This window comes from Dermochelys coriacea, chromosome 18 (assembly GCF_009764565.3).
Source record: "Dermochelys coriacea isolate rDerCor1 chromosome 18, rDerCor1.pri.v4, whole genome shotgun sequence".
Classification (NCBI taxonomy): Eukaryota; Metazoa; Chordata; order Testudines; family Dermochelyidae; genus Dermochelys; species Dermochelys coriacea.
Genome location: NC_050085.1, coordinates 4,170,868 through 4,182,944, shown reverse-complemented (window position 1 = coordinate 4,182,944; position 12,077 = coordinate 4,170,868). Strand labels below are relative to the sequence as shown.

The 12,077-nt window shown below is 43.2% G+C and overlaps 1 protein-coding gene across 11 annotated transcripts in view; it reads right to left on the bottom strand.

Moving 5' to 3' along the window:
• ZBTB40 (zinc finger and BTB domain containing 40) overlaps nt 1-12,077 on the bottom strand; it is a 66,449-nt gene that overhangs the window by 31,288 nt on the left and 23,084 nt on the right. For 7 of the 11 annotated variants that reach the window (XM_038376723.2, XM_043500115.1, XM_038376727.2 and 4 more), the window contains exons 4-5: nt 4,869-5,085; nt 4,126-4,268 (exon numbers count right to left, since the gene is read on the bottom strand). In XM_038376723.2, the coding sequence (XP_038232651.1) occupies nt 4,126-4,268; nt 4,869-5,085 (360 nt within the window). The remainder of the gene's footprint in view (nt 1-4,125; nt 4,269-4,868; nt 5,086-12,077) is intronic. The other 4 variants (XM_043500118.1, XM_043500114.1, XM_038376728.2 and 1 more) reach the window with 1 other exon arrangement.

Below are 12,077 nucleotides of genomic sequence, written 5' to 3'. Positions count from 1 at the left end.
TACACAGAGGGAATGTGATTGTGCTCCCCCTTGTCTGTTTATATAAAACATGCAAGCCACATTGTCCGTGAGGATCTGTATGGTCTTGCCTTTGATGATCAGTAGGAACTGGGAGCAAGCATTGTGAACAGTTCTCCATTCTAGAAGATTTATGTGCAGAAGAATTTGCATTGAGGACCAGCGGCCCTGGATAGAATGCAGGCGTAAATGTGCTCCCCAGCCCAGAAGTGAAGCATCTGTCGTGACAGTCATCACTGGGGGAGTTTGTGTGAATGGCACTCCTAGGCAGATATTGTCTGGTTGAGTCCACCAGAGTAGAGACTCTTTTACCTTGTTTGATATTGTGAGGCACTTGTTTATATTGTGTCTGTGGAGGACATAAGCTAATTGGAACCAGGCTTGTGGGCACCTCATATGGAGTCTTGCATGCCTGATGACATACATTGTGGAGGCCATGTGGTCTAGTAGTTGCAGACATGTCCTGGCAGTGACTTGAGGACCGATTTGTACCATGGAAATCAGGTGGGTTAAGGTGAGGAATCGTTGTCGTGGTAGAGAGGCCATCACCTCGGGAGAATTGAGGTACGCTCCAATGAACTTAATTTCTTGCCATGGTGTCAGTGTAGACTTTTGTGCATTTATCTGGAGGCCTAACCTCAAAGAGCATGAGTGTCTGTTCTGTGGCATCTAGTGCTGCTTGTTGTGTCAGTGCTTTGAGCAGACAATCGTCCAAGTATGGGAATATCATAATTCCTTTTCTGTTAGGCAGGCAGCCCAACAGCAAGGACCTTTGAAGAAACTTGAGGGGCAGTGGATAGGCCAAGAGGAAGGAACTTGTATTAGAAGCAGTCCTGTCCTATTGCCAACCAGAGAAACTGCCAACATGAGGTATGGATGGTTATATGAAAATACACATCCTAGAGGACCAGTCTCCCTTTTCTAAATGCCGGGATTATGGTGGCTAGCGTGACCATCTTGAAGTGTTGGGTTTTTATGAAATTGTTGAGAAGTCTGAGATCGAGAATGAGTCTCCATCCTCCTTTTCTTTTCTGAGAGAGAAAATAACATGAATAGAAACCCTTCCCTCTCTATTTTGATGGTATCAGTTCTACTGCTCCTAGATGCAAGAGATTGGCAACCTCTTGTTAAAGTAGATGTTTGTGAGAGGAGTCCCTTAAGGAGGATAGAGAGGGAGGGTGGATGGGGGGATGGAAGTAAATGGGATGGAGTATCCGATCTTGATTCTCTCCAATACACATCCGTCTGTTATGATGGACTGCAAGTCTGGGTAGTATGGGATAAGACAGTTTGAGAAGGTCCGAGATGGGAAAGGGTTCCAGCGTTGAAAGATGTAGTGTTCTCGGGCCCTCGACCAACACATTGAACATTGTTAAGGAATGCTCTGGAACATCATTGAACATCAGACCTCAGGGGGAGCTGAATGAGGTGTAGTGGAAAGGTGACTTGGTACTGAGCGAGCTGGGGGAATGTTGGTGCTGAAGACGGGCAATTCAGGCATTGAAGAGATCATCAAATCCTTTTGTAGCAAGAACTGACTCAGTACCGACTATGGCGGTGCCATTGGGGTCGTAGCAGTTGGTGCCGCTGATTGTGTCGGTACAGGCATGCACGCCAGCTGCAGTATACCACCAGTAGGTGGCAGCATGATTTGCATTAGCGGGGAATCGCTGGGTGCCAGGTTGGCTCCGGCAGTGCAGAAGCATGGGGTTTCATTTTCCCCTTACTGACTGTGTCAGAGCTGACTCATTTAGAGTCCTTAGCTCTCGCAGTATCCATGGTACCGGAGGGTGCTGCTACCTCAGTTGTAGAGGCTTATGGTGCAGTCGGTACTGACTGAGCATGCCAGGGCGGGGAACGCCTTTTTTTTGCAGGATGCTTTTTAGCTGCCTTTACAGTTGAGTGGTCTGTTGTCTGAGCCTTAGTAGAAGAGTCTCTGTCAGAGGTTGCCATAGGTGATTTGTGTCTGGGGTGTGTGGGGCTGTGGGTGGGGGGAGAAGTGGGGGGAAGGCAGGGGGTGGGTGTCCTTGCTTCCAGCTCAGATGCTGGCCTGAGGACTTCTCCATTAGGAGTAATTTTGGTTGCAAGTTCCTGGCTTTCCTGGTCCTGGCTGTTAACTTATGGCAGTGCGGACACTTTTGAGAGATGTGTTCCGTCTAACACTGGTATCGATAGCCTTACAGATGAGGCAGCGTTTAAAGCCAGGGGAACAGGGCATGCCCCTGAGAGGAGAGCTTCATCCCCCCATGAAGGGAGAACTGGGAATAAAGGTTCAACGAAAACCTACTTCCAGTCAGGAAATAATAGGATTTTGGGGAGGGAGGGGGAATAAACAGGGACAAAATAAATGAAAACAGGTTGACTATTTCTAATAGTACTAGAACTAACTGGGGTTATTCTACACTAAATAAGCTCTGAGGCACTGCTGAGTGCACAGACTCACAGCCAATGGTGGTAAAGAAGGAACTCAGGGCAGTTGATCGCACAACGCCAGTTAACTGCCTAAAGCAGCACAAGATGGGGACCGCATATGTGCAACCCAACTGGGCACTGCTACCATAAATCTCCGATTATGAGCTCGGGGCGCCCATAGGGACATCACTCAATGAAGAAGTCTGCATTACATTTTACAATTTCATAAATAAAACACCACTACAAAGAAAAAAACAACAGAATTTTTGGGGGAGTACTTAAGATTTCAAAAAAAGATGGTTTTTCAACAAAAAAAATTTGAAAAATTTCAGCTAGCTCCACTTGCTCTTAATGCATACAGATCTACACTCCTGATGCAGCATCAAGGACCAAGAGCTCAGATCCATTTAACCACTTGGAGCATCTGTGCCTCAGGCTTTGTAATACCTGTGGTGGATGCTCACTGCTTTACTACATTCATGTGTGACTCCTTCTCATGTACCCACTCCCATTTAATCATGTCTCCTTCAATGGAGGAAGTTTACCAAACATTGGGCTAATCTCTAAATCCAGGAGGGGTAAACTTGGGATTCTGAAAACAGCACCTTCTCCGGCCATCTAGAATGGCTGACAGCACAGTTCATGCTCAGAGATATTTTGCTGGGAGCAGTTAATAAAAGGAGCCTGTAACAAACAGTAATTTAGGAGACTATCATAGGTAAGAACAGAGATTCTCAGCTCAGGTGCTGTGGCCTCAAGTCAAACCTACTCACACAGAAAGCAGGCTTCATTCACACCAATGGCCCCAAGGGTACTCTCTATTCATTGCAATACTGTGTCATAGGGGAACAAACAGGCCCAACTAACTGCAACAGAAATGAGGTTGCAGGCATCTTTACCAAATACATCACAGGACACACGCAAGAGAATTCAGAGTTTTGGTGTACATAGATGGATTGTAAACAGCCCTCCCCAAACAATGCAGAAAGTGCTAAACTGTATAAAACAGAAGGTCCTTTAGGCCAGGCCAGTCTGTGTGCCCAATGCAGTCACTCACAGGTGAGCACTGCTAATCCACCAGGAAATACTAAGCGTTGCACTTTGTAAATTTCAACTATGCTGAATATCAAAAATTGAGACGAGGATGTTCTGCATATATGGGGATGTTCTACACGTATGAACAACTGTTTGCCCAGTTTAAGTAAACCAAGAGCTTTGGAGAGTTACCTGAAAGGTAACAACAACTGAGACAAACGCAGACAAAATGACATGCCTACTAATCAAGCTGGGGGGGGGGGGGGAATTCAACACTGGTGTTTTAATTTCCTGACCTGACCTTCACAACCCTGTGGTAGTGCATCGCTCTCTGGGTTCACTACAGTGGACTTTCACAGAACTTATAAAGAACACTAGCTGCCTCCCCTCCCCCAGCTTGGCCAGTGGGGCATTCGGCGCATAGACCTGGGAATGCTCATCTCAGTGATGAACCCTTGCAATTCAGCTCTCATATTCACATGATTCAATTAGAAAGTTAATGGGAGGACCTGAACTATTTCTATTCCATGCTATGCAGGGTAAATAAGGTGGTTACCAGCCCAGGGAAGCAACTATGACCTGGCAAATCATGTGATAAGTGCTGTGCAACCACACGCACACCTCACACATACAGAGCTTTCCTTATTTCAGATTTGTTACCCGCTTCTCCAAGCCAGTCAGGAATCCCTCCTCTCCTGTTTCTAGGAACTCTATGATGGGGCTCAGCTGTGTTACGCTCTGAATCAGCTCTTCCCTGTATTCCAGTAATAGAGCAGACAGGGTCTTTCCCTCTTCTGTGCTCCCTGGGGAAGAAAGATTTGGAAATGCAAGAGAAAAAACAAGTCACATTTGAAAAAAGTGACAGCAAGATATTTTCCAGTGACAGAAAGATCTAAGTGAATAGCAAAGCTTATCCTGAGCGTAAGCAGCAGAGAAAAACAACTTTACTATTCTCTTTAAACTCTATGAAAGGAAAATGTTTCACTTATCTAACAGAGCACAAAGCCGCAAAGCAAACTGGAGGTTAACGACAGGTTTGCAAGGCCACTGCTTTGTGTCAAACTCAAATAAGAAAGGAACTGTCAATCCTGAGGCACAGTCAGAGAACTGGCCCACACTGGCCACCTAGCCATTGATTTAGACCTACAATGAGCGAAGGGCAAAGAAATTTCTGAGATTGCTCCACTGCAGGCAGTCAGAGCGGAAATGCAAAATCCTGCTCCGAAAAGCGTGGAGATCTTGGTTTACGTTTGTGGCTATATCACACACAACAGAGAGTGAGGGCCTGAGTGAAATGAAATCCGGATGCTTGAATAACAGCCTGCTGGGAGAGCGGCAGAAAGGTTTTGGAGGACTCGGTGAAGAGCTGCTCTCATGCCCATGGGGTGTGCCTGCCCTCCTACCTGTTTGCTGCAGGGTCTCTCCACTGTCCTGCTCTCTCTCTAGCAGTGCTGCTTTTATCTTGGGATGCGTGTTTCGGAACAGCTCCAGTACAGACACAACAGTCTCAGCATCCAGACTCTGCTCATCCCTCACTTTGCTGAGCAAGCTCTTGAACGCTGACTGTTCTTTGGTGTCTTCCAAGCATGCCACTAGCATCTGTAGGACAACAGGAAAACGCTAGCCGGGGTTAGTAACACAGTTAACTGCCCTGTGTGGACGTACACAAAGGTCAGCCACCCACAGCCCCTAGCTCAGCAGAGAGCTTCAGCCCACCGACTGGTGAGGTGCCCAGTGGAGGGGCACATTCCTCTCTCCAACCACACCAAATTCTGTATTCGGCTACAGGAACACTTCTTTAAATTCACCCATAAGCCTTCAGGAAGGAGAACGACAAGCCTACTTGACCAGCTTTTATATTTATTGTCAGTCTGACAAATTGCAGCTGGCAAGTGGCCCTATTTCAGGCCTGAATACATCTCTTCAGGAGCCTGTACATGAGCCAGATTCCAACAGTGCTGAGGGACCTAATAAAACGCATTCAAAGCAGTTTTGGCAACTCAAGGCCGGAGTGGGGAATACTAGGTTTCACTGCAAAACAAAGAGGTCACTTGTGTGCATGGAGAGAGGGAAGTTTTTTTAAGCAAGACTATCTGGGAACCTTCGACCTCAAATCAGAAAACGAGGCACACCACACCATAAAAGTTTTGGTGCCTGATTTTCAGCAATGCCAAGCACAGAGAGCTTCAGTTGGTAGTGATAAGATCAGAATGTGGGGTTCTAAAGTCTATCACTATGTCCCACACCAGCACAATAGGGTGGATGTGCTTGTGCTGCTAGGGAAATTATTAATCGGGGATATAACAGGGGAAAAAAATAAGCTGGAGCTCTCATGGCCATTCCTTAGAGCCCATTAATGTTGTAAATGCCGCCTTTTAAGACACAAGCTGTCTCACTCTCAAGGAGAGAGGGCGTCCCTTCAGAGCAGGCATCCTTTATTAAAGACTCCAGGGATGTTACAAAAGTACCTTTGAAGTTGAGCGCATAGCCCAGCTCCAGGGAGAATGGCCATTTTCTGCTATCATCGTCACTTTCATTTCTATGGTAAAAAGATGAAGATAGCTGCTTTAGGCCCCATCGGGGATGGTGTACTTGCTTTTTGTAACAGGTGTAAATGTCATGTATTAGTATTGTGTGACAGTGCAATGAGCTACTGCAAAGAGTATCCAGAGAGGGAGAGCTGCATGAGCCCCAGCTCTTACCCTTCTAATGGCATTTTTATTACCAAAGAGAAGAACATGGACATCAAGGGTTCCGTTATAAAGGACCTGTGGGAAGAATGGTGATGCAGACATGTTTGGAGTATTGACTTAAAGATCTTTAATGTGAAGAGCATTTTGGAATAAAAAATTGATAACTAGACCTAGTAAATTCTCTGGTTTTGCACACCTGGCCCCTTTCTTTAAGGGCCTGATGCTGTGAGATGCAGAGCACATCCAACTTCCACTTAAGTGAATGGGAGTTGAGAGTGCTCAGCACTTCCCAGGATCAGACTTTCACTGCTTATATGAGAAAGTAAGTAGCATTGTTCGTAATTTTTTTTTTAAAAGATAAACAGAATAGCTAACCCAAGCTCCTGATTGCAGGTCTTTCTCAATGGACTATTTTGGTGAATGCAGTGCACTTGTAGCTGTGTAGGTCCCAGGAGATCAGACAGACCAAGTGGGCAAGGTAATATCTTCTATTGGACCAGTTTCTGTTGGTGAGAGAGAAGATTTTGAGTCACAGGTCTGGGAAAAGTACTCCAAGCATCACAGAAAAATGCAAGATACAACAGATTTTGTGTAGAATAAGTAGTTAGCACATATGCTAAGGGACTGGTCAAGGTGTGGCTCGAAAGCTTCTCTCTCTCTCTCACCAACAGAAATTGGTTCAATAAAAGATATATTATCTCACCCACCTTGTCTCTATATTGATGAATGTTTTTCCAATTTGCTTGGGACTTGTTAGGATGAGTTTTCTGAAGATGAAGAACCCCACTGTACTCAGTGTTTCTAGAACAGCCTCTCTCAGACACAGCCCTCCATGAGAACTAAAACCTTCCAGCATTTTGGGGGAAGACTCAATAGTGCATTTTACAGTTATTGGCTATGAAACTTTAAAAATGCCTCAGGTCCTGGAAAAGCTTAAGAAATATCACATTTAGATGGAATCTAAGCTTTCACTTATTATAAATTAACATTTTAAACCCTTTTCATTGTAAAGAGCCTTGAACACATCAAACCAATTTTTCTGAATAAAACGTTAAGTTCCCAAACACCCCATCTACATCAGAGAGTTGGTGCTTTTCCAGCATTGTTTAGAATGCTCATAAAACCCTTCTCCTGAGACCAATATGAAGAACAACACTGCACACAACAGTTGGTCCAGTGAGTTTTAACAGAAACTCATGCAAGAGAAAATGCAGAACTTATAAGTTCCCTAGGAATTCCTTACAAGTGTGCTGGAATTCCTATTTAAATCTGAATTTGGTCAGCTAGTAACTAGTACTACAGCAACAACATTAATAACTTCCTCGGTTTTAAACCAAGTCTTGTTATTAGTCAGATCGTGTGTACTTCTCCTGAAAGACAAATCCTGACACATTTATGACAGGTTTCAGAGTAGCAGCCGTGTTAGTCTGTATTCGCAAAAAGAAAAGGAGTACTTGTGGCACCTTAGAGACTAACAAATTTATTAGAGCATAAGCTTTCGTGAGCTACAGCATCAATGCATCCGATGAAGTGAGCTGTAGCTCACGAAAGCTTATGCTCTAATAAATTTGTTAGTCTCTAAGGTGCCACAAGTACTCCTGTTCTTTTTGACACATTTATGAGAGTTAGCTGGGGCAGTAAGTAGTACTCTCTAAAATCAGCTGCACTATCCCCAAAATGGCTTAATTACTTAACCTAATGAAAGTCAAAAGGGCATTTTCTCAAAAGTTATAATGAGATGGGATAAAAACAAAAAACCCAAAAAACCATACACCAGAGTTTAGAACAGGATACCTAGCACACCTTAGCTACAGAGCAACTCACATGACTCCATTACTATGCAATTTGCTCCTGCACAGCACTTTCATAAAGAAAGTAAGTGATTACCTGAGGCACAGCAGAATGGATCCTTGGAACTTAGAGCCCTTTTTAATGTTTTTAATAAAGTAAATACTAATGGAAACTGCATGATCAAGGGAGACTTTAACTTCCCAGATACAGACTGGAGGACCAGTGCTAGTAGTAATAATAGGGCTCAGATTTTTCTAGATGCAATAGCTGATGGATTCCTTCATCAAGTAGTTGACGAACCGACTAGAGGGGATGCCATTTTAGATTTAATTTTGGTAAGTAGCGAGGACCTCATAGAAGAAATTGTTGTAGGGGATAATCTTGGCTCAAGTGATCATGAGCTAATTCAGTTCAAACTGAACGGAAGGATTAACAAAAATAAATCTGCACTAGGGTTTTTGATTTCAAAAGGCTGACTTTCAAAAATTAAGGAAATTAGTTAGGGAAGTGGATTGGACTGAAGAACTTATGGATCTAAAGGTAGAGGAGGCCTAGGATTACTTTAAATCAAAGCTGCAGAAGCTATCGGAAGCCTGTATCCCAAGAAAGGGGAAAAAATTCATAGGCAGGAGTTGTAGACTAAGCTGGATGAGCAAGCATCTTAGAGAGGTGATTAAGAAGAAGCAGAAAGCATACAGGGAGTGGAAGATGGGAGGGATCAGCAAGGAAAGCTACCTTATTGAGGTCAGAACATGTAGGGATAAAGTGAGACAGGCTAAAAGTCGAGTCGAGTCGGACCTTGCAAAGGGAATTAAAACCAATAGTAAAAGGTTTTATAGCCATATAAATAAGAAGAAAACTAAGAAAGAAGAAGTGGGACGCTAAACACTGAGGATGGAGTGGAGGTTAAAGATAATCTAGGCATGGCCCAATATCTAAACAAATACTTTGCCTCAGTCTTAAATAAGGCTAAAGAGGATCTTAGGGATAACGGTAGCATGACAAATGGGAATGAGGATATGGAGGTAGATATTACCATATCTGAGGTAGAAGTGAAACTCAAACAGCTTAATGGGACTAAATCGGGGGGCCCAGATAATCTTCATCCAAGAATATTAAAGGAATTGGCACCTGAAATTGCAAGCCCATTAGCAAGAATTTTTAATGAATCTGTAAACTCAGGAGTAGTACCGAATGATTGGAGAATTGCTAATATAGTTCCTATTTTTAAGAAAGGAAAAAAAAAAAAGTGATCCGGGTAACTACAGGCCAGTTAGTTTGACATCTGTAGTATGCAAGGTCCTGGAAAAAATTTTGAAGGAGAAATTAGTTAAGGACATTGAAGTCAATGGTAAATGGGACAAAATACAACAAGGTTTTACAAAAGGTAGATCGTGCCAAACCAACCTGATCTCCTTTTTTGAAAAAGTAACAGATTTTTTAGATAAAGGAAACTCAGTGGATCTAATTTACCTAGATTTCAGTAAGGCATTTGATACCGTGCCACATGGGGAATTATTAGTTAAATTGGAGAAGATGGGGATCAATATGAACATCAAAAGGTGGATAAGGAATTGGTTAAAGGGGAGACTGCAACGGGTCCTACTGAAAAGGAGAACTGTCAGGTTGGAGGGAGGTTACCAGTGGAGTTCCTCAGGGATCGGTTTTGGGACCGATCTTATTTAATCTTTTTATTACTGACCTTGGCACAAAAAGTGGGAGTGTGCTAATAAAGTTTGCAGATGATACAAAGCTGGGAGGTATTGCCAATTCAGAGAAGGATTGGGATATTATACAGGAGGATCTGGATGACCTTGTAAACTGGAGTAATAGTAATAGGATGACATTTAATAGTGAGAAGTGTAAGGTTATGCATTTAGGGATTAATAACAAGAATTTTAGTTATAAGCTGGGGACGCATCAATTAGAAGTAACGGAAGAGGAGAAGGACCTTGGAGTATTGGTTGATCATAGGATGACTATGAGCTGCCAATGTGATATGGCTGTGAAAAAAGCTAATGTGGTTTTGGGATGCATCAGGAGAGGCATTTCCAGTAGGGATAAGGAGGTTTTAGTACCATTATACAAGGCACTGGTGAGTCCTCACCTAGAATACTGTGTGCAGTTCTGGTCTCCCATGTTTAAAAAGGATGAATTCAAACTGGAGCAGGTACAGAGAAGGGCTACTAGGATGATCCGAGGAATGGAAACCTTGTCTTCTGAAAGGAGACTTAAGGAGCTTGGCTTGTTTAGCTTAACTAAAAGAAGGTTGAGGGGAGATATGATTGCTCTCTATAAATATATCAGAGGGATAAATACAGGAGAGGGAGACGAATTATTTCAGCTCAGCACCAATGTGGACACAAGAACAAATGGGTATAAACTGGCCACCAGGAAGTTTAGACTTGAAATTAGACGAAGGTTTCTAACCATTAGAGGAGTGAAGTTTTGGAATAGCCTTCCAAGGGAAGCAGTGGGGGCAAAAGATCTATCTGGCTTTAAGATTCTACTCGATAAGTTTATGAAGGAGATGGTATGATGGGATAATGTGATTTTGGTAATTAATTGATCTTTAAATATTCAGGGTAAATAGGACTAATCCCCTGAGATGAGATATTAGATGGATGGGATCTGAGTTACCTAGGAAAGAATTTTCTGTAGTATTTGGCTGGTGAATCTTGCCCATATGCTCAGGGTTTATCTGATCGCCTTATTTGGGGTCGGGAAGGAATTTTCCTCCAGGGCAGATTGGAAGAGGCCCTGGAGGTTTTTCGCCTTCCTCTGTAGCATGGGGCATGGTTGACTTGAGGGAGGCTTCTCTGCTCCTTGAAGTCTTTAAACCATGATTTGAGGACTTCAATAGCTCAGACATAGGTGAGGTTTTTCGTAGGAGTGGGTGGGTGAGATTCTGTGGCCTGCGTTGTGCAGGAGGTCGGACTAGATGATCAGAATGGTCCCTTCTGACCTTAGTATCTATGAATCTATGAAACTCAGGAAAACTACAAGATATAAGGGTCATTCTCAATGTAGGACTTCCCCCATCCCACTCTACCACACCCCAATCCAAGGTATATTTGGTTAACAAAGTCATCCCTAAACAAGGTAGTTGCTGTTTCCATAATTCAATCCTATTTATATTCTCTCGGAGACAGGCTGCACACAGAGTTCTGGCTGAGTGTTGCTGTAAAGTCTCCTGCAACACAAGGCTTACCATCTATAAAAGGAAGATTTCTGCTGGGAAAATTTCAGAGACATAATGATGAATCCTCTGTGAAAGGAAGTTGTTTTTTTAGTGAGCAATTTTTGAAGTGCACACACTGAAGCAAAAGTAAAAGACTCATTAGAACCTTCCCCGCTCAATACAGAGAATTGTTATCAGCATGGATGGCACAGGGACTAATTTTACATATCTGAACCATAGAAAAAACAAGCAGGCTATAACCAAACTATAAAGTTATTCAAATGTCATTATGCACACAGAAGTCAGAGAAAATCTGCACTCCGAATCCAATGCTGCCAATTCAGACACCAGAGGTCTTTTTGTTTTTCTAACATGCATTCTCATGGACAACTGACAAGAGGATCCTTAAAAAAAAAAAATGGTGATGTTGCTAGAGAAGCCCCATCTCAACCTCAGCCCACAAAATGTCAATCAGCTGACAAACTAAAACCAGGGACAAAGGCCTTGTCATAGACCAGGATGAAGTTCAATAAGGACAAATACAAAGCACTCAACTTAGGAAAGAACAACGAGTTGCACACATACCAAATGGGAAACGACTGCGTAGGAAGGAGTACTGCAGAAAAGGATCTGGGACCATAGTGGATCACAAGCTAAATATGAGCCAACAGCGTAACGCTGTTGCAAAAAAAAGCAAACGTCATTCTGGGATGTATCAGCAGGAGCTAAGCAAGACACAAGAAGTAATTCTTTCCCTCTACTCTGAGCTGATTAGGCCTCAACTGGAGTACCGTGTCCAGTTCTGGGTGCCACATTTCAGCAAAGATATGGAGAGAGTCCAGAGAAGAGCAACAAAAATGATTAAAGGTCTAGAAAACATGACCTCTGAGAGAAAACTGAAAAAAATGGCTTTGTTTAGTCTGAAGAGAAAACTGATGGGGGACATA